Here is a 21,923-nt window from a genome sequence, read left to right on the forward strand (position 1 = left end):
TATATATATATATAGTATAATCTTTCAAAAAATAAGTGTTCAGCTGATCACCTTTGAACAATTAGAGGTGGACTACAAGTTTTACGTTTATGGATTCTTGATTCTTGGATAGGATAACGATTGAGTTCCGAATAGATAAATATATATATATATATATATATATATATTAAAGTGGATTTTCTTAAAAAACCAAATGTATTGGCTAAAACTACTACATTCTGTTGAATTCGTAAATTGGTAGATTGATCCATGTTGCTTGAACGGTTGAACCTATGTGGCTCGTGTGAGTGTTTTTTGTGACATACACAAGATTTTGTGTAGGTATTGTCAATTTTAAGGTATATATACATACATCAAAAGAAAACTTTGAGAGTACTTATTTTATATACATATAAATTAAATTCTTTTAACGAAATTGTGCCGGATAACACTATTTGATTCAATGTGTCTTTGCCTCTAAGTGTGTGTGAGAGAGATGGAAGGGAATCACCAGTATTTTTGCAGCGTAAAGCCTTACCTACTCATCTCGATATTTACATCATACAAATGAATGAAATGTGTTATGCATACAAGAGTTTACCCCTTCACTACGATTAAATGATACGTATTCTTACTATATAAACATCTAGTGCAAGTAAGTATTTACCTGTCGTGAAAAAGCAAAAGTGGGCCAGGAAAGAGAAGTGAGCTGACAGACATATGGGCCTCAAAATAAGCCCATAAGGTCTCACAAAATCCAGAACAAAATGTACCAGACATTAGCTTTTTTTGTGGGGTAAAAAGGCCCACAATATAATACAAACTAACCTTTGAGAACCAACTTGACTGGTTTTTCAACCAAAAATTTATCAATTTTGTCCCAACTATGTCACGTGTGAAACACACGTGCACAAATTATTTATACACTAAAAAAACATTAAAATAAATTCATAATTTTATGAGTCGAGGGTTTATCATAAACAAATTTTCTACATACAATATCCACTTCAAACTTTCTTTATTGAGTTATACTGAATATGTTATTATTTGTATTATAAAATTATAACACCTTGATAAGAGAGAAAAAAAATTTGATCATAATAATGAAAAGATATATCTTTATTTAAGAATAATTTAATTTTAAACTTCTTCATATAGATATAGTCGAAATTGAACCTAGCTAACTTCAAAATGTTGACCCCATAGAGCGATAGAGGAGAAGATAACAAATAGATGAAATTTAGTCGATCCCTGGGTATGGAGAAAATCTTGTTGGGAGCGCCATCCTTGAATGGGCCCTGCAGAGCGCGATCCAAATTTAGTCGAACCTCCAATGTGGGCTCCGGACACCGGGTGGGAAACCAAAAAAAAAAAAATAGATGATTTTTTTTCATTCTAGGTTGTTGATGTTTTTATCTTTGGCGTTCTGAATATTGTATATGATTGTTACTTTCTTAATGATATACTATTATAAGTTATAATCACATATATAAATACTATGACATGCTTGAATAGCTTTTATTCCTTTTGATAAACATCATACACGAACACATTAGGTTACACAAATTGAGGCCCACGAAATAATATAGTTATAGTAATAACACTAAACAATAATTATAATTACCGTTGAAGGTTATGGTGGTTACTAATTAGAGTCAGATTCTCAATTTGAAGTTTACTAAGTTTTTATATTGTCATCAAGTTAATTATATAATTATAATTAATGTATGAGTAAAAATTACTCAATTCACGTGAAGTTGTTACTGACCCTCTAGTTCCCTATCTAGTGGATGATAAATACCGCTTAGGATTTGAAGTTTACGATTTTCTTAGTGATCTCAAGATAATACTACAACTATAATTAGGATGTTATGATTAATAAAAGTTACTCGATTCACATAAAGTTGTAATTGATTCTCTAAATTCGTTTCTAGTGGATGATAATATCTCTTCATTCTTAATCAAAAATTTCAAACCAAGCATTAAATACATAATTATCTTTCATTGAAAGCACTTTATCAAGTATAATTAATTATAATTTGTTGGGGGTAAAAAGAGAGGAAAATATTCATTTGGAATTTGCCAAATAAATAAATAAATGTGCCAAATACACAACTTTAATGACTAGATTCATGTGAGAGCTTAGTTGGCTCCTTAAGGTTTACTTATTTAATTAATGCCTCACCTAATTTATTTATTAAATTATATTTTTTCAAAATGGAGAAACATTGACATTATTGGAAATTAGTTACTCTTAAATAATTCCTTTAAAAAGGATCCAATGACTTAATCAGTAGATTCAGTATTTAGGTTAGACTAAAAAAGAATTTTTATATTCAATAAGGTAAAAGAAAATTCAAAATTTGACCATTAGCATGTGGCTATAATAATTGAAATTGTTCTCACTATCTATCTAAAAGTAATCTTAATTAGAATAAGATTTTGAGTTTAAATGTTCAAGTTTTAAAAATGGAAAGATCATAATAATAAGTGTTTACTCTTTAATGAGTCTTACAAAACTCTCTAATTCGCTCAAGATTTTTAATCTTTATCGGACCCAGTAAAAATAAGATCACTTTTCGTTTTCTAGAAATTCGTTGAGTCAAACTCATGACCTATTAAAAAAAGAAAATCGACTGAATTTAAGATAGAATTAACATATTTATTACGAATTTAACAAAATTTGACAGTTTGGTATAAACTCATTATTTATATTTTTAATCAATATACACACATTATATATTGAATATCATATCTTGTTTATTTATTATACATTCGTCGATATTTTTTTTTTATAAGCGATTGAGTCGATGGCTATTTAAATTTATTCTTCCAAAAATACCCTCATAGAGTCATTGGCACGCTGGGTCCAGCAAAAAGTAATCCACGCGCTTTACAGTGAAACTAGCAAAAGGCAATTCCGTAATTTAGTGCAAAATCGAGGGGCAAACAGTTAAATCGTTGTACAGAAACAGCAAAACTACAGTACACAAAAGCCAGTAAGGTATAGCAGCAAACCAGAAATTGCAGAAATCTATACATACATATCAATTTCTAGAGAGAGAAAGTAAAACCCTTTTGCTATTTGAGGCAGAAATTGTAGAAATTTTTGTACTTTCTCTCTCTACAACAAAAAAAATCCCGCTTTTACCCCCTCAATAAATCTTGGAAATCCGTCAGCACAAACCCCTTTTTTGCTGTAATCGAAATTTTGAGGTAAAGTGTTGGTTTTTATTTGTGAGTTTTGTGTATAATTTGTGTTTATAGGTTGTATGTATTGATTTGGGTTTTGCTGTAAAGTGTTGGTTTTTATTTGTGAGTTTTGTGTATAATTTGTGTTTATAGGTTGTATGTATTAATTTGGGTTTGCTGTAAAGTTTTAGTTTTTGTTTGTGGGTTTTATGTGTATTTTTGTGTTTATGGGTTGTATGTATTGATTTGGGTATTTTTATGTTGAATTGTGTTACAAAGATTGAAGCAGTAAAGTGGAGTTAGATCGATGAGTATGTAATGTCCCTTTGTCAATTGAGTTTTTGGAAATAGAATCTGTGCTTAGAAACTGCATAAAAAGTGTACTATTATTGTTATGTTTTTTTTAGATTTGAGAAAAATTATGGTTAAAGAGAATTTAGATGTGTGTTTGAAATAGTAATAATCTTATTTTTCGTGGGGTGGACTGTTTTTCTTGAGTAGAGTGTTTATGGGAAACAATCTCTCTACCCTGAGGTAGGGGTAACCGGGTAAGGTGTGCTGTATACACTCTACCCACCTCGGACCCCACTTTGTAGGACTATACTGGGTATGTTGTTGTTTTTCTTGGGGAGGGAGAAGAATTTATTTTTTTTCCTTTTTTCAGATTTGAGCTTAGTGATACTGGAGTTCAGGGCATAATGGTGTTTGTGTTTCAGCAAATTTTGCACTGATGTAATTGGTGAAGTACGTGGGAGCTCAAGCCGACATCTATAGTGAAAATCCAAGAAAAAATCAATTCTTTGATCTTGGGTAATCCTTACTTTTAATTCTGAGCAAGATTTAAGAAGAAAACTGATTTAATTGAAGGTCAGTGACAGAAAGTCATATATGATTTGAGGTGATAGATGGGTGAATTCTAGCTTATTCCTAGTACTTTGGAAAGGAAGAGGGTAGAGTTGAAGAGAAACCAATGGAAGATTGGTCCAAGTACGTTCACAGTCCAGCTCATTTGGCTGTGGCTAAGCGAGACTATGCTACATTGAAAAGAATAGTTGCTGACCTTCCTCAACTGTCCAAGGCTGGTGAAGTGAACACTGAGACGGAGTCTCTGGCTGCTGAGCTTAATGCAGATTCTGTTTCTGCAGTAATTGATAGGCGGGATGTTCCTGGCCGTGAAACCCCGTTGCACCTTGCTGTTCGGATGAGGGATCCTGTCTCGGCTGAGATTTTAATGGCTGCAGGTGCTGATTGGAGTCTTCAGAATGAGAATGGGTGGAGTGCTCTCCAGGAAGCAGTGTGTACCAAGGAGGAGAATATTGCTATGATTATTGCTAGGCATTATCAGCCCCTTGCCTGGGCCAAGTGGTGCCGCAGACTTCCTAGGATTGTTGCCTCAGCTGGTCGGATTCGTGATTTCTACATGGAGATAACCTTTCACTTTGAGAGCTCGGTAATACCATTCATTGGACGGATTGCTCCGTCAGACACTTACCGGATTTGGAAACGGGGTTCTAATCTTCGTGCAGATATGACTCTTGCAGGATTTGATGGGTTCCGCATTCAACGTTCAGATCAAACTTTCCTCTTTCTTGGAGAAGGGTATTCATCAGAAGATGGGAACAGATCTTTGAGTCCTGGTTCTTTGATTGTGCTTGCTCATAAGGAGAAAGAGATTACAAATGCGTTAGAGGGAGCTGGTGTGCAACCATCAGAAGCTGAAGTTGCTCGTGAAGTGGCATTGATGTCCCAAACAAATATGTATAGACCAGGAATTGATGTCACCCAGGCGGAGCTTATTCCCCACTTAAATTGGAGGAGACAGGAGAGGTCTGAGATGGTTGGTACCTGGAAGGCAAAGGTGTATGATATGCTTAATGTCATGGTCAGCGTAAAATCAAGGCGCGTTCCTGGTGCTATAACTGATGAGGAGCTCTTTACAGTGAATGATGATGAGAAAGTAGTGAATGGTGGTGATGATGATTATGATGATGCATTAACAGCTGAAGAAAGAATGCAGTTAGATTCTGCACTTCGAATGGGCAATTCAGATGGACCTGGTGAGTATGAAGAGCCTGAAGTTCACGATTTCCATGGAAACTCTGATGGAGGTTCATTTCAGAGTTGTGAATCCAATGGTGTTACAAAGGAGAAGAAAAGTTGGTTTGGTTGGAGCAAAAAAGGCCCTAAAGACACTAGTGATGATTCAGAGGACTCAAAGCTTGTAAAGAAGTTCTCAAAGCTGGCCCCAGAGGATAGCAAGCTGAGACCAAATGACAATCATGCATCATCATCTGAAGTTCCTCGGGAGGATTCTGGGGATGGTAAAAGGAGCAAAGATAAGAGCAGCAAGAAGAAAAAGAAGAAAGGAACCATAGGTGAGCCTAAGACCGAAAGTGAGTATAAAAAAGGATTAAGACCTGTTTTGTGGTTGACGCCAGACTTCCCACTGAAAACAGAAGAACTATTGCCATTGCTTGACATTCTAGCCAACAAGGTTAAAGCTGTCAGAAGATTAAGGGAGCTTTTAACTACGAAATTACCTCCTGGCACATTTCCTGTCAAGGTACTTGATACTCTCTCTCTCTCTCTAGGATCTATCTTGTTATTCTTTTTCCATTTTTCTTCTCATCGTTCTTGTGCTTTCTTCAGTAGTTTTGCTCTGTCGTTTCCCTTCTCTACATGGCTTATACTTAAATGCCGAAGGTGGTGTGTGTGTGTGTGTTGGGGAGGGGGGGGTTCGTTTTTAATCAAGTAAAAGATTTCATTGATACTACTATATCACCTCATAAATGCAATTGTGCCTGGGGTTCATGATATCCAAGTCATGCAGTGACATTCATATCATGAACCAACAGATGGCTGATGCATTTACTTCAAAAGAATGACAATCAGTTACATGATTCAGCTGTCTGGGGTGTATGATGATGTCCAAGTTGAGACAGTTGAATCTAGCAGGGAAATTGAGGATCATGTTGCCATTGTCAATAGTTATTTGACGGACCTTCCAACATTTTCATCTGATAGTGGTACTCTGTAGATATATTTTATCATGGTTTAGTGACTACTAACTACTAAGAGAGACCTGTCCTTTATAAATTGTCAAGTTTTCCTGATGTGATGGAAATGTGTTATTAGGTAAGTTCCCATAAGCTGCCATTATTTTAAAAACAAAGTTCCTGTAACCTAATATAGCATTGTTTCTCGCTTCTCATTTGTGCTTGCAGCAAATACAACCTAATAACTCCCAAAACCTACCAAAAGATCTATGTTCAAATTTAATGTAGAATGGCAAAGAGTTTTGTCGAGGTAATAATCCTGAGCATATGTCATGTTAAGAGTTTTTCGTGCCTCTGCCTGAAAAACCAGCTCTTTCTGACTCTTGTTGTGATTATATTATGTGTTTTCTGCTGCTGCTTTTACAGAACTATTTTACTTATCACCTGTAAGAAAGAAGGTATTGCCTGATAATGTGGAAATCTATTGATAATCTGTAACTCTTGACCTGATAAGATGCTTAAAAATGGCTAAACCAGATATGTTTGACTTTTTGCTGAATAATGGAAGTGAAGATTTCTCTATTATGGTTGTAATTGTGTGTAGTGGATGCTCAAAGTATTTGTCAGTTGATTAATATTATCATCAGATATCCAACATTTTATTATAGGGATCAGAAATAGTTAATGTCTTGGCTTGTAAATCGTCTATATGGCAAAGTAAGTTTCAAATTATTATATGGACTTAATCTTATAAGCTTAAATAATTATCATTGCAATATCAAAAACAGAATATATAAGTCACTATGCAATTTAGGGATAATTTCACAAATGGCCACTCAACTTTTATGTTATTGCACCAAAGTCATTAAACTATTTTTTGTAACAAAAGAATTTTGCCAAGTATCATGGAAAGAAACTATCTTTTTTGTTGCTAAAAAGATATTCAACTTTGCCCAAGTATGATATAGAATGTGTCTGTTTGTTTCCTCCTAGTTCTAATGACTTTATGTGATACTTAGGTAAAGTGGAGTGACTTTTTTGTTACAGAGAATGGTTTAGTGACTTTCGTGGTACTTAGATGAAGTCGACTCATTTTTTTATTACAAAAAATAATACAGTGACTCATGGGTGTGACCTAGTGGTGAAGTGGGTTGAGAACCATGAGGTCTCTGATTGAAATTCTAGTGGAGACAAAAATACTAGATGATTTCTTCCCATTTGTCTAAGTCTTGGTGGACAAAGTTACGTGATACTTGTGTTGGTGGAAGGCAGCAGATACCCCGTGAAATTAATTGAGTTGTGCATGTTTGTCCTAAGACCACAGTTGTCAAAAAAAGGTATGGTGACTTTAGTGCAATGAAAGTTAAGTGATTAATGACTATCCATGAAACTTATAACCAGTGCAACTTGGGATAGAAGTTTCAAGGTGATGGTCGTTGTAAGAAGTTAAATTTGGTTTGTAGCAACCTAATTATGATTTGTTAGATCTATCGGAGAATCTCAATTTTCGTACTTATTGTGTGTATCATAGTTGGTGATGGGAAACTATTCCTTCAATCCAGTTGACATTCATACTTGTGAATTTGATGGATAGTAATTGAACTGCATTCTTATGCGACTGTATGATGAAGTTTTCCTCATAACTTACAAGAGTCTACTGCACTCCAGGTTGCTATCCCTATTGTTCCTACAATTCGAGTTCTTGTTACATTTACAAAGTTTGAAGAGCTCGAACCAGTGGACGAATTTTCAACCCCTCTTTCAAGTCCTACAAATTTCCAAGATGCTAAGTCTAAGGAATCTGATGGCTCTACATCATGGATTTCATGGATGAAAGGGAACCGTGATGAGCTATCTAGCGACAGTAGAAACCACAGTTTCCAGGATGAGATTGACCCTTTCCGTATACCTTCAGATTATGTTTGGGTTGATGCAAATGAGAAAAAACGCCGTATGAAAGCCAAGAAAGCTAGGAACAAGAAGCATAAAAAGCATAGTGCCGCTAGAAATCCAGAGAATGGGCAGCAGACAAGTGAGGATGTTGAAGAATAACAGCGACAGGATTTCTTCTCTCCTACTTACCATAGAAAGAAGAGGTAAAGCTCCTGGGGGCAAGCTTTAGGAGTTTGCCTCTTTATTGTATCAGAGAATATTTATCTTCTGCCATTGTTGTACCTTAAATTAATGTGAAAGCTTACAAAACATCATTTTCTTCTTAGTGTTTCCAGCTAAGTACATCAGGCGGATTTTGTCAGAGATTTCTTGGCGAGAGTATCACTAGCTTATGGTCTGACCCGAGTAGCATGGGGCATGTGGAATCCCGTGTGAATCAGCAAGGACATCCTTGCAAGGTTAAATACTCCTGGGTGAATGACAGCGAAGTAGTAGTACCATGAGAGTGACATACAAGTTGTATCGTTTTAAAGATTTTCTTTCTTTGTAGACTTTGAAAGAGGAGATTAGTTTGTGCTTGGCCAGTTAAAAATAGATTCAATTTGTAAAGAGCTTTACATTTTAAAACAGCCTACTGTGCTTGTGAGTTCTTTTTTCCTTTTATAATGATCTTGATTCTTGAAGTGCTTTGCTAATATGTAGTGCTATATATGCTTGTCCTCAAAACCCGTAATGTCTCAGCATTGTCGTTCCCTTTTGTCAAGTAGGTAAAGTAGGCATTCGTTCCCTTTCATGAAGTAGGCATACGAACCACTTTGCCTTTAGACTCTCCAAGTAGGTAAAGTAGGCATTTGTTCCCTTTCGTGAAGTAGGTAAAGTAAGCATTCCCTTTTGTCAAGTAGGTAAAGTAGGCATTCATTCCCTTTCGTGAAGTAGGTAAAGTAGGCATATAAACCACTTTGCCTTGGGACTCTATTGGAACAAAGCAAAGAAGTGATTGGAATGGAGAAAGTCATCAAGTAGGTAAAGTAGGCAACAAACCACTTTGCCTTGAAACTCTTATTTGGAACAAAGCAAAGAAGGCGGTGGATTAGAGAAAGGAAAGGGACTGACATTTTCAATTGGATTAGAGAAAGGAAAGGGACTGACATTTTCAATTTATAACGCACAACGTCTAAATCTTGAATCCCCTTTAACGCAAAAGTTCATATTTACATTAATATTGGTACCATCCTTCACGTACAGCTAAGACATGTTAGGTGCTTCAAACAATCAAAACTACATTTCTGTTCGACCTTATTTGACATATTGCTCGTGTTCTGCTAAAATGCTTCTGTACATTTCTTCCAGTGACTCCTACTTGGAATTGTCTCGACCAGCCCGGTGCACAAAGTCTTCTTCATTCACGCAAGATTCTGGGAAGAACCACACTCCAAAAAATGTGACGTAGACATCCTACCCTAATAGGAACATGAACCCATGGGCAATAGGTCACACGAAAACAACTTTCCTATGATCTTTCAAACTTAGACTCAGCAATTGCGTAAATAATTAACTAACATAGTAACTCCACTTTCACCTTGGGCCAGTTAATACACAAAGAATGCCCTTGCCGTTTCAATTTGGCGATAACTCCACACTATGCTTATGAACCGCACAATAACTAGTTAAAAATGGAGTTATACCAAGTCGTTGGTCACAAAATGCAGAGCCTTTGGACTGAAAGGTTTCACTGACAAAATGTCATATTAGCACAGACAATCGTACTAGATTTTAAAAATTATCTCATAGTAGTATATACATCTGGGAAATTTTAAGACAAGTCTTCATAACTTAGAAGATGAAGGACTACTAGTTTGAAATGAGAAATAAAGCAACTCCAGGCACATAGTTTGATTAAAGACATGTTCCGACTTGGAAACAAAAGTATCAAGATTCTAACACATGAATTTCCACACACCCGTGCAATACGAGTCAAACCCACTGAATCTTCCTTACGTTGATATAATTCATCGCATGTTATCTCTGCGCCTGTTGTATCTATTGGGTCTTATTCTGTCGTTACGCTGAGGGACAGGCTCTACTCTCCTCTGTCGTTCAGGTGATCTTTGAACTATCTCCCCATTGACAAAAAGTTCAGCTGCAAGGATAGTATAAGATCATTGTCATGGCAAAATCATACGCATCAGTCATCGAAGTTATTGGAGTAAGAGCTAATAAAGGGTTAAAACTAGTATTTACCAACATGAATCTAAACCCTTAAGCCAAATGAATAATAATAATGTAACAAGACAAAATCAGGAGGGCCATGTCACAGACGTAACAATTTCTCTGATGAACCAATTTGGCCTGGTTCATTTTTTCTTGTGGGGGAGGGGGGACTTGCTATTTTCCAGTAAGACAATCTGTGTTTTTCGCAATTGTAAGAGGAGATCTTGAAGAAACCATTTAACTCACAGACTGAGAGTGAACTTAAAATACAATACAAGGATAACAACTTCGCCTCAATCCAACACAGCATTCTTTTCAGATAGAAATTCCTGATCGAACTCATTATGTTATGAGTTCATCAAAGTAAGAAAAACCACACCCTTAAAGCAACGATTACAGGGAAGCATCCATAAAATTTAGAAGCTTCAAAATCAGAACACTTCTAGGTAAGCATATACTATCAGTTCATTAGTAGGAAACAAAGAACCTCTTCTGAAAAGTCAAGAGAAACAGGCACATGGTAACACACACATGATTTGTACCGGTTTAGAGCAAAATTTGATATTGTTTTGGGCTTAGCATGGAAAGCTAATAAGAGGCAAGATGTGAATGGGTTAAAGATAAGGACATAAGGTATCTTGGCAACAATCAATATCCCTTATGAAATGGGGGGCTATATTCCCTCCTAGCCACCCGATAAATCCATCCTTCTTAAGGCATGTTCTACAAAATACAAAGTGGATGAGTATGCTAAGGCAGATGCGACAGCATTGTGAATTCACATATTTAAAAAACCTTGCATGATAGTGCACTTACTGCTGAATATGATTAGAAACCTCATGCTCAATGTACCAACCCTTTACCCATCGATAATATATCCTCTCCTAATTCACTAGACCTATTCCTGCTTTGGGCTATCACCAAATTATTGACAACTTTCTACGAAAAACAATTATATATTTAAGTACTGAAATCTTCAAAATATTACATTTCTTTATATTTTGACTTAGTAGACATCTTAAAAAATTTCTCTCCGCTACCAATTATTCTGACTATATCTCCAAGCAACTCATAGAGCCTACCAATCAAAAGTTTGTTCTTCTAGTCTTTCTACACACAATGCCCCCTCCAAGATCTTCTTTGACCTTGCTAAGATACCTTCATTATGTAAAAGAAACCCCAGATACTACTCCTATATTCTTCAAAGAACCCAACATTGATCTAAGTTTTGTTGCCTCTGAATGTTCATATTGGTGAGACAAACCATAGAGTTAACAATTCAAATTAAGGGTTGGATTATTTTTTGGACAGAGTTACGCATAAATGATAAAGGCGACAATTTAAAGAAACTTTTAGCAAGAGTAGACTTCTTTTATGCATTATTTGATTCTAGTTATTGGGTCATACTCCTAATACCTTACGGAACTTGAATCTACTGCCAAACAAAGAGCAAGCAATTGTTAAAAGAATGTTTACCTCCATAATCCTTGTATTCAGGATCAACATAGGAATCGGGCAGCACAAACAGAACACCTGGCAAACCTATTGCAGCAAACATTCCAAGTCAATTCTTTAATATGAACTGATGGCTATTGCAAGAAAAATAATGATAGCAAAGCATTTTCAACAGACCTTCCATTTTATTAGCAGTCTCTTCATCAACTTCACACCCGAAACCAAAGTACCTCTCACATGAGACATTGTAAATCTTCTTTTTTGCTTCCTCTTCACTACACATGCAAAAGAGACTACATGAATAAGTATACTGCTGCTACTACTATTCCGCATTAATCCTAAACTAGTCAGGGTAGGTTATATAAATCCTCAATAACTCCTGCATCACAAGAACAGAATAACACATATGAGTCCATCTAGGCACACTTTACTCTCCCCATACAAGAAAACCAACACTAACACTATCTGAAAGTCAACCAAGTTTGTTAACATACTCAACTAAAAAAGATAATTGGTTATGAACATGAACACGATGGAGTATCCATTTGAGAAGCTGTCAAATAATTTTTTTTAACTAAAAAGATAATGTTTTTATCACCTCCCGAGGACTTTAGCAAGGGTTTGGACATAACAATCAATCATTTGCTGTTTATGAGCTCCTTCTCCACCAGGCTTATCCATAACAATGAGCCAGTGCTCGTAATCGCATCCCGGAAACAGTGGTGCCATCTCAGTCGGAGCTCGGTCGCCGGTTCCTGGAGTGTAAGGTGAGCTACCGGACCGGTTCACTCGGAACCGTACCGTATTGAGGCTAAACGGCTTTAGGCCATTAGGGTTAGTAGGTAGAAGGGAGTGTGAAAGCAGAAATGACGGCTGAGGTGAAGATCCGACGGCAGGAAGTGGCGGCGGTTGAGTAATCGACGGCGATGAAGCGGAGGAGAGGAAACGAGGAGATAAACGATAAGTGTAGAGGGTTCTAGAGATGGATTTGGTGATTTTGGAGGCCATTGATGGAGTTTTTTGAGAGCTGTGGGATTGTTTAGAGGGTTTTGAGGGTTTATATTGGGGGTAGGGGTAAGGGGTAGTTCACTTGTCTATTGTCATTACTCTCTACTATTACTCTTTTTAAATCAATTTATCCGTACCTCGATTAATTTATCACAATATTAATAACATATTTATAGTGTAGTCACATGGTATAATTTGAAGATTATAAAGTGTATGCAGACGTGTTGACGTATGTATTTCATTACTTTCTATCCATTTCGTTAATCATTAAGCCATATATTTTTTTGATTTTGTGATGACGTTTAAATGAACACACAATTAAAAAGACTATTACCACACAAGTCAAATATATATAATATCAACATTTATTTCACATGCCTTTTCATTTACTTTCTCCTTGTATAAAAGATAAAAGAATCATCTTTTATATCAAGTAAAGTACAATAAATCATGTCAAATTGTCAATAGAGATAATATGAGAATATTACTATCAAGTAGTTTTGAAAAGATTAAAAAGTGCAAGTCATGTAATGCATGATAACAGTATAGACTTTTTTTTTTTTGTGTGTGGTATTCATTCTCGTTTGGCTCTTGAAATCACATCCAGTAATGGTTGAAACAACTCGCCAAAACCAACCACTTCACTTACTTCATTGCCCCCAACCATTTCTCGTACCTCTATTGAAACAAAATAGTTTCATGTTCTCTCATCGGTTGATTATTCCTCTCCATTTGCATCTCTTTTTCCAATTTCGATCTCGATTGGATCACAAGATTGAATGGTCAATTCTCCTCCGAACTAAGACTACGACTCATGATAATATTTTCCACTTCATGAAGGTAAAAAGAGCTTAATTACTTTACACACTCCATCCAACAAGTCTTAAAAGTCTTTTGTTGCCTATTACCAAGGGAAAATTGTGTAATGTTTAATCCTATGTACTCATAAATTGCTATGCATTCTCCACTTTCAGATCTCGCAGAGAGAAAACATGTTTTTTCCCATGACCTTTCTCATTCACGGAGAGACTACGTATAAAAAGCTTTAAAGGGAAGTAAGAAAAGATAAACTAAATAGCATTTGGTATAAGTCTAGTCAATAGAACTAGAATGTACCTAAATACAAGAGAAATATACTTAACTGAAAGGCACATACTACTCGAATTTCAACTCAAACTGAGTCGAGCTACGGTTCCATCAGTAAAATACTTCATGCCATACAAGGGCCAACGAGAACGAGGAACAGTAATTTAGTGTAAACACCAGATGCGAATAAATTATTTTTTTGTGATTATTTGAATTCTAAAGTTTGAACTACAACAATTGTGCAAAAGTAGAATACACTCAACTAATGCCATGATTTGGGCCTAGGTAAAAAATGTGTCACTTATAATCTCAATTTAGAGCATATTTTCCTATATTATTCATCCCTTCTGATCCTGGGCAGAAGTTAAAATTAAACATCATGAAATAGTCTTCTGATATGATCCACAGTTGCAGGCATCAATGTCACAGGGCATCGCTTATACTGCAGAGAAAGAAAATAGAGCATGAATTGACAGTGTAAAAGAATCAGATAACCATCCATAATAAGTGGAATTAGAGACCTAGAAAATAAGGCACATAACCTGCTACAACGAGTTAAAGTACATTGATAGCGTAACAATTACTTCATGCTAGTATATATAAGTTGAATTCGTGTAAGAAAAGAGAAGGAATCAAGAATAAGTCTAGACGAATCAGTTCCCCGATTCTACTAAAAGCTAGCAAAAAGGAAAAGTAGTATGTAGTCATGCCCGCTGTCATGGGAATAGCTCCTCGACCATGATACAATCTGAACATATAACATAAAATTAAATCCATAGTCCTTGCAGTTTTTTCCAGTTTGCAATTAGCAGGGAAAGAAATCATTGCAATATTAACTATAAAGAAACCAAATTAACATAGAGATTATGATTTAGTTTCCCAGACGAATTCTATCAACTGATTCTGGAATTTCACCTGAGAGACATATCGGAAAACGCAGGAATAGCAGAAGACTAATCCTGAAACTGCCACCACTGAGGGATTTGCACGCTTTTGTGAGCACAAAGGACACAGTGTTCTGTCTGTAGGTAGTGGAATTCCCTCTTTCGCAACCTGCTTAAATGAAAAACATTATACATAAGCATTTAAGCAGGAATGCAAGAAAAAACTACTTCATCTATGCATAATGAAACTAGTTTAAGACCAAAACGGAAAGAACTTTCTCCAGATCCACATTTCACCAAGACAGGAAATAGTTTGTAAAAGTTGTTACTTTCCAAAGGAGGCTAACACTAATTTGCTAGTTGAGGATTTAGACAAATTTTGATTTGTCACCATCTTGCCTGCTTCCAATTGGTAATTGGCTCAGATACTGGTATTAATTTCTACAAACTATATTAACAATGCCAAAGCAAGAGAGTTTTTATATTAGATATGAAACTTTATTGGCCAAGTCCAATCATTTAATATTGGCACAGTAATGCTCTCCCATACAGAATGCACAATATATCGTAACACATAACTCATATTCATATTAGATCCTTGACTCCAGCTCCTGTTAACTGCTTAAATGGATTGGCATAAATGACAAGTCGGAGATGAGTGACCACAGATTAAAGTTTCAGAATTATGGTTGAATGGAAAAAGGCAAAAAAACATGTATCAGATGACACTTTTCAGAGCTAAACATCTATTTGCAACCAAGTACCAAATGTATTTTCACCCTTCGGGGTGGCCCAGTGGTTTGGGCTTGGGACTTCCATGTTGGAGGTCTCAAGTTCGAAACCCCTTGCCAGCAAAAGCAAGGGGTTTGCCTTTTGGGTCGAGCTTGTCGCACCGGGCTTGCCTAGTGCGGGTTACCTCTCCTATGTGGTTTGTGAGCTATTGCATAGGAGCAGGGGTTTTACCCTGTGCGCACCCAAAGGGTAGCAGTTGCGGGTTTCCCTTGTCATAAAAAAAAAAGTACCAAATGTATTTTCTCACCCAATAAGAACCATGAACAAATAAAAATGGGACATATTCAAAACAGCGAATTGCAAGACTATTTTCATCCCAAATGGAAATGTACTCACCTTTGGAGGTGGAGGAGGAGGTGGGGGTGGATAAACAGTCGGAGCTGACATCCTTTCTTCTGCTGACTGGTACCACCACTCCATCATCTGAGTACATTGAAAACAGAAAAGGAAATATAATCATAGCATCGATACATGAGCACAACAAAACTGGAGAAGAAAAATAATCTCTAGGGAACAATTCAGAAAAGCAGCAAAACTTGAGCTAAACAACACTTACTTTAAAGAAAAACACTGCCGCTATTAGGCCAGTTTGAGCATAGTCAAGAACTCCATATGCACAACTTAGTAAAGCACTTTGTACTGTCTGAAATGTTAATGGATTCAAAGAATAAAGATCAGAATATTGGCTACAGAGACAGTGCACCTCCATTTTTTTTTAACAAGTACCGGGGACCTCAACTAAGAAGTAAAATTAATGTCAAAAAAGAAAAGCAAAAAAGGGATACACATAACATAACATGCTGCTCCAAATACCTTCCCCTCCCCCCAAAAAAAAGAAAATAAAAAGGAAGAGGATAAGAATAGAAATACAGAAAAGAGATTTACAGGATGAACACAGACCTTTAGCCAAGGGGGGCCACGAAGTCTCTCTCGTTCACGGCTTCTTATTTTAGAAATCCTAGAAGAAGTATCCATCTACCTTGACATCACATAAAGGAAAATCATAAATAACAAAAATTTATAAAAGAGGAATTACCCAATAAATAAGTTCAACTGGTTAAGAGAGATAGATACAAATCTAAATTGAAACTTTTAAATAAAGACTTAGATTGAAACTTATATCCAGTGATTCAAGGTAATATGAAGGGTGTGCCTTAAAGCATTGCTTCCTCAAGAGTACTTTTTTCTTTTATAAGGTAAGCATGAGAATCATAATCAAACCAGAAAAGAACTGAAGTTCTCAACTGAATTATCCACAATGTTCAAGTTTCTGAAAGGAACTTTAACGCATCAGAAAATTACATTATCCAATTGATTATTCAGATACAAAGATTTAACATCGCTTGTAACACATTTAGATGGTCAGACACAATAAAATTAGGCACCAACGTATTGAGTCAACTAACATTGTACCATTAGTTCATTAATCTTTCAAAGTTTCATGCTAGGGTACCTAAAAGTTCTTGCAATTTATTCTGATTCACTGGTACCTTACATGTATTTTTTAATAGTCCAGGCATTACAATTTCTCCAAAGGCTTTGTACTTCTGATACCAACTAATAACACCTTTCAGACCTAGACAGATACTAACATGAAACTGTCTGCAGACATACCAGCTCCTGTCCTGTAGCCCGACAGACATGAATGCCAAGAGCATGGAGTCCTAGAGAGTAAAATCCAGTAGCATCCAGCAAATACAGTAGCTGGTAAGCAAATGATAAACCTGCAGGAAAAATACACAAGAAGGTGAACGATCACATCAAGACCTGCTTAAAATCTTCACTAAAGAGGACAGCTTCGCAAATAATGTGTACGTATTTTAATGAGAAATTACTTTATACAGGACTGAGAACTCAAACAGATAAAGGGGAGACAACATTTTCAGATGAAATTGCTCTGGTTTCACCTTGAAGGTTTGGGTCGTCCTGACATTTGACAGGTGGTAAGGCCATTTAGAGGTGGCATGAGAGATTAATACATGACTAGAATGAACAGGATTACCTACTTCATCTCATTTCAAATAGTGAAACAGAATGAACAGAACACACAAAAAACAGGAGCATAGTCATAATCACAAGTCAGAAACTACTCTATATATACCTTCATTTCCAGCATGTATCCATGGGTAGCAAACAGCTACGATCTTACGGATTTTCTTTCTCAAACGATCTCTAACTGATTCTTCTGTATCTGAACTGCTTGTTGAAACTATGGAGTTTCCACCTCCATCAAAATAATCAGTGTCACCAAATCTCTCATCCTCAGTGCCCCATAAACTAGCTTGAAGAGCAGCCTCTCTTTCTTTATTGTAGATTGAATGCAATTTTGATCTGAGATATGGCAATATAACCTAAAGAAGCACATCAACATTATGTCATTGCATTTAGCAAAAGCAGTACAACTTAACAGCAAAACTTGATTCAAGCAATCATTTTTGAAGTCGCAGCTTTACACATATACTAGATGCTATGTAGCCTTACTCATGGAAACAATTAGAAGATCAAGAAGGAAGCCAGATGACTTCCGATTCCCACTAACAACTCCAGGTTTTTTATTCCATTATATTATATGTTCCCGAAGATGGGAGTACAGTAAGCTTCTGCGACAGATGGCAAAGGGACAATCTTCTATGCAACGAAGGTAACAAGTAACAACTGTATTTTATAACAAAAATCAAACCTGTCAGAAATCCTCTATGCAACATTTAGAAACATCTTCAATGTTCTACTGAAAAACTTACAGAAATATGCAGGGAGTAGGGAAAATTCATTCTAGGATTTCAATCTTAGAAGGTTTACAAGGCTGGGAGGTGTGGAAAAGTCTAAGTATACAGGTCCAACATATTGACAAGATGAGTGTTACCATATGATAGATGTGCTGTCAATACAAGATTAGATAAGATTAAAAATGACAACATTTGGCAGAAAGTTCAAGTAGCACACATCAAAGATAAAATGAGAGAAGGTCACTTGATATGGTTTGCTCATGTCCGGACGTCAACCTCCAGAAATGCAAGTCCGTAGGTGTGGAACCATAGTGAATGAAGGTGTTAAAAGGGAAGAGGTGGCCTAAAATCACATGGGAAGAAGTTGTTTCTAAAAATCCTCAAACCTTTGGAATCCAATGCAGACCTATCGAAAGATAGGGAATAGTGGAGGGAAAAATCTATTTAGGTAATAAAAACTAGTTAGGAATATGTTTTAGTCATCCGGTATGTTTACTTTTGGATCCTATGTTTCCCAAGAATCTTTCGGTCCTGTCAGATATGTATATGCCAATAGAAAGTATAACAGTTTAATCCCCTGGGGATCAATAAGTGAGTATTCAAGTGTTAAGAGATTACCAGAAACACAACTGAAAGAACTTTTTGGCGCTTCTCCAACCCAGTGTGATTAATTTCTTCTTTGGCGTCTTGACCTTTGTTATCACCCTTAACTTTTATCTTAACTGCCCTTCTTCGCAGGCCATATAAAGACTCAGCAAAAGACCCATCTGAGAAAAAGTAAAAAAGGAATGAATTTGCTAAAACTAAAGCAAATAATTAGCTCAACCTTTAACCAGAAACTGCAATAGTACCAGAGAAATCACACATGAATGGATGAAAAAGAAAATACTAGTCGTAGACCCAATAACAGATACTCAGCATTACTCTTTGGAAGAGTCAAAAACTACAGTCATTTTATGCATTTCAAAAATAAGTTCAAACATGAAAAATGTGACTTCAGTATTTTTATACAGTTTGTACATTACTAATCATTATGTTAGAAAAAGAAAATATTCAGAACAACATCTGAGTACTGCCTAAACTTGGATCATTTGAGTCGCATACAGCAACCAGTCATTCTTTATGGTATGAAGGAGTATTTGAAAAGATAAATAAGCACCTGTAGTTCGTAAGCTATGTGTTTCAAGAACTAGCGTAAGCAAAGCAAAGCACTCATCCTCATAATCTAGAATTTTGTGGATGAAAGGTCTTCTTAAAGCTAAAACCTGCAAGCAAGCAAGCAGTGATTAACACTAGCCATCACACATCACATAACTACAGTAAAACCATAACAACAGCAACAAACAACAATGACGCCTCATTTCCAAACTAATTGGAGTCCAAAATATAAATGCTCTATATCCATTGTGTGTTGTTTCATTCCAATACTAGTAATTTGTCTTTTAAGATATATCTATTAAGTACAACTCTACAACAATTATAACAACTATACTTCGTTTTCAAACCAGTTGAATTACCGTAGATCCTCAATATTAGTTACCCTCCATTTTGACCCACTTCATTTCAATGTTAATAATTGTATTTTATGACACATCTAATAAGCACAGCTACACAACAACAATAAAATCCACCCCTCAATTCCAAATAGTTGAATTCCATTATATTAATCATCAATATCTCATTACCCGTTTCTTTCTAATACTAATAATTTATGTTTATACTAATTTGAACTCAGGAACAACTTCCCTATACCACAAAGGTAGGGTTATGGTCTGCTTATATCCTACCCTACCTGACCCCACTTGTGGGATTACAGTGGGTATGTTGTTGTTTATACTAATAATCTGTCGTTTAAGACACTTCTAATAAGTACAGCTAAAACAATAATCAAATCCACCCCACAATTCCAAACTAGTCCACTATACAAATCCTCGATACCCATTATTTTCCACTTTGATCCGTTTCGCTCTAATACTAATATATCATCTTTTAAGACAAATCTACTAAATACAGCTGCACAGCTACAATCGTAATAACTATGCCTCGATCTCAAACTAGTTGAATTATGCTAAATCCTCATTATTAATCACGACTCATTCATTGCAATACTAATAATTGTATTGTAAGAAACAACCACCCCTCAATCCTAAACTAGTTGAATTCCACCATACAAATCCTCAATACCCATTACACCCCACTTGGACCCATTTCATCCCAATACTAATTTATTTATTTTTATAACCATGGTTTCTGCCTAGCTTGCACACATATAAACTAATGCTAGACGGTATCAAACCACAGGACAGAGAAAAAAGAGAAGCTTTTTAGGTTCTCCCATTGTAGGATCAAAAATAATAATCGAAAACGAAATAGAAGCAAATGCCTGATTCGCCAAAGTACTCCACGTGATACCTGTCACCTCCAACCAACAACATGTAACAGGTAACTCCATCCACACCAAGGCTAGAACAAATAGGAAAAAATCACCTATAGTGTTTTGTCTTTTTATCATAAATACAAATGGGAATCATAGTATCTCAGTTGATTGGCTCGGTAAGGGTTCGATTCACCACAGTACAATCCACTCCCCCAATTTCCCCTACCCCAATTTTTTTTTTTACAAAATACTTAAACAGTGGATAAATTGATATGAAATTAGAAAACCCATTTGGGTAAATGAGTAAAGAGAGCAACTTACACCAAGGGAATAAGTTAAAGCAGCTCTAAGACTAGAAGGTAACTGTTGTGCAGCAGCCATTTCAAAGAAAGTAGGACGAGTCCCTTGTCCTCCTACTTGAAACAACATCTCTCTGTACAACAAAAAACGCTTCTTCTCTGCTTCTGCTTCTCCGATTGTCTTCTCTTACGCTTCTCAGTGATAATTGAGATGTTTTGGGAAGAGGAAGATGATAAAGAACAGTTTTTTTTCTTCTCTTTCTTCTTGTTTTTGTTCATTCTTTTTGTTTTCTTTATTTTTGGTACACTAGTTCTTTTGTTGTTGCATACTCCACCATCTATTTTTAGGAGATTTGATTTTATAGTCCATTATAAATTTTGTTTTTATTTTTATATATAAGAAATTTAAAATATTAATTTTTTCAATTTACAAGTAATCATAAAAGAAAAAGAAAAATTGGTATTCCAAAGTTAGCATAAAATAAAATTGTATTTAATGAATATAACGAATTTTTTTTTTTGATTTACAAATGATTGAGTAATGCATAAGAACTTGTTCTTGATATTGCTTAATATCCTATGGGTTGAGGAGCAAAAGGAGAAATCTCGCAAGGAGGGGCTCGTGTGTGATTAGTTAGTTGGTGAGACAATAACTTATCAAGACGGTGTGTATTTTGGTCTGAAAGGATGAATAACTGCATTGGATTGGGATATGATTCATACTCTTATAGGATGCAATAGTGAGGATTTTCATATTATGAGAGAAAGCCTCGTGAAATTTAAAACGATCTAAAATAGGGAAATGAGTAATTGACACGAGCGGAATCATTGAAAAAAGAAAACTTGAATACATTGATATGATATAACAACATACTTCAAAACATGTGATCTGATTTGATAGATATTCGCGTAAAAGAAAAAAAATTTAACGATTGCATAACAATTTACTTTTGGTAAATCATTTGGACCCATATCTCCTGACGATCATTGTATGGCCACTCATCTAAAACAAAATCTACATCTCT

The 21,923-nt window shown here is 35.7% G+C and overlaps 3 protein-coding genes across 5 annotated transcripts; 1 reads left to right on the forward strand and 2 right to left on the reverse strand.

The window, feature by feature from the left end:
- The first annotated feature begins 2,978 nt into the window (after positions 1–2,978).
- On the forward strand, positions 2,979–8,743 carry LOC102591768 (ankyrin repeat domain-containing protein 13A). 3 transcript variants are annotated; one of them, XM_006345837.2, is made up of 4 exons: positions 2,979–3,195; positions 3,836–5,734; positions 7,836–8,263; positions 8,387–8,743. In XM_006345837.2, exons 2-3 carry the CDS (start codon positions 4,142–4,144, stop codon positions 8,217–8,219), a joined length of 1,977 nt encoding a protein of 658 aa, XP_006345899.1. In that variant the 5' UTR covers positions 2,979–3,195; positions 3,836–4,141; the 3' UTR covers positions 8,220–8,263; positions 8,387–8,743. The 3 variants fall into 3 exon arrangements, with proteins under 3 accessions (XP_006345899.1, XP_006345900.1, XP_015163568.1); XM_006345838.2 differs by having other exon boundaries at positions 8,396–8,743; XM_015308082.1 differs by having other exon boundaries at positions 3,888–5,734.
- Positions 8,744–9,787: 1,044 nt separating this feature from the next.
- Positions 9,788–12,801, reverse strand: LOC102592321 (multiple organellar RNA editing factor 2, chloroplastic-like). Its single transcript, XM_006345839.1, has 4 exons — positions 12,325–12,801; positions 11,904–12,001; positions 11,748–11,813; positions 9,788–10,200 (listed from the first exon to the last, which is right to left on the reverse strand). Exons 1-4 carry the CDS (start codon positions 12,732–12,734, stop codon positions 10,070–10,072), a joined length of 705 nt encoding a protein of 234 aa, XP_006345901.1. The 5' UTR covers positions 12,735–12,801; the 3' UTR covers positions 9,788–10,069.
- Positions 12,802–13,978: 1,177 nt separating this feature from the next.
- On the reverse strand, positions 13,979–21,183 carry LOC102592664 (peroxisome biogenesis protein 12). Its single transcript, XM_006345840.2, has 10 exons — positions 20,921–21,183; positions 19,382–19,487; positions 18,841–18,989; positions 17,598–17,847; positions 17,111–17,220; positions 16,397–16,471; positions 16,053–16,139; positions 15,833–15,919; positions 14,736–14,873; positions 13,979–14,262 (listed from the first exon to the last, which is right to left on the reverse strand). Exons 1-10 carry the CDS (start codon positions 21,026–21,028, stop codon positions 14,191–14,193), a joined length of 1,182 nt encoding a protein of 393 aa, XP_006345902.1. The 5' UTR covers positions 21,029–21,183; the 3' UTR covers positions 13,979–14,190.
- Between the last annotated feature and the right edge of the window lie 740 nt (positions 21,184–21,923).

Source organism: Solanum tuberosum, unplaced genomic scaffold, assembly GCF_000226075.1.
Source record: "Solanum tuberosum cultivar DM 1-3 516 R44 unplaced genomic scaffold, SolTub_3.0 scf00072, whole genome shotgun sequence".
Lineage (NCBI taxonomy): Eukaryota > Viridiplantae > Streptophyta > Magnoliopsida > Solanales > Solanaceae > Solanum > Solanum tuberosum.

Excerpts from the sequence above, each read along its gene's own strand:
- LOC102591768 (XM_006345837.2), top strand. The coding sequence starts at position 4,142 with ATGGAAGATTGGTCCAAGTACGTTCACAGTCCAGCTCATTTGGCTGTG. Across the intron at positions 5,735-7,835 it reads CTGGCACATTTCCTGTCAAG|GTTGCTATCCCTATTGTTCC; the intron begins GTACTTGATACT and ends ACTGCACTCCAG.
- LOC102592321 (XM_006345839.1), bottom strand. The coding sequence starts at position 12,734 with ATGGCCTCCAAAATCACCAAATCCATCTCTAGAACCCTCTACACTTAT. Across the intron at positions 12,002-12,324 it reads CTTGCTAAAGTCCTCGGGAG|TGAAGAGGAAGCAAAAAAGA; the intron begins GTGATAAAAACA and ends TTGCATGTGTAG. Across the intron at positions 10,201-11,747 it reads TGAATACAAGGATTATGGAG|CTGAACTTTTTGTCAATGGG; the intron begins GTAAACATTCTT and ends CTATCCTTGCAG.
- LOC102592664 (XM_006345840.2), bottom strand. The coding sequence starts at position 21,028 with ATGTTGTTTCAAGTAGGAGGACAAGGGACTCGTCCTACTTTCTTTGAA. Across the intron at positions 18,990-19,381 it reads ACATAGCTTACGAACTACAG|ATGGGTCTTTTGCTGAGTCT; the intron begins GTGCTTATTTAT and ends ACTTTTTCTCAG. Across the intron at positions 14,263-14,735 it reads TTTTCCGATATGTCTCTCAG|TATAAGCGATGCCCTGTGAC; the intron begins GTGAAATTCCAG and ends CTTTCTCTGCAG.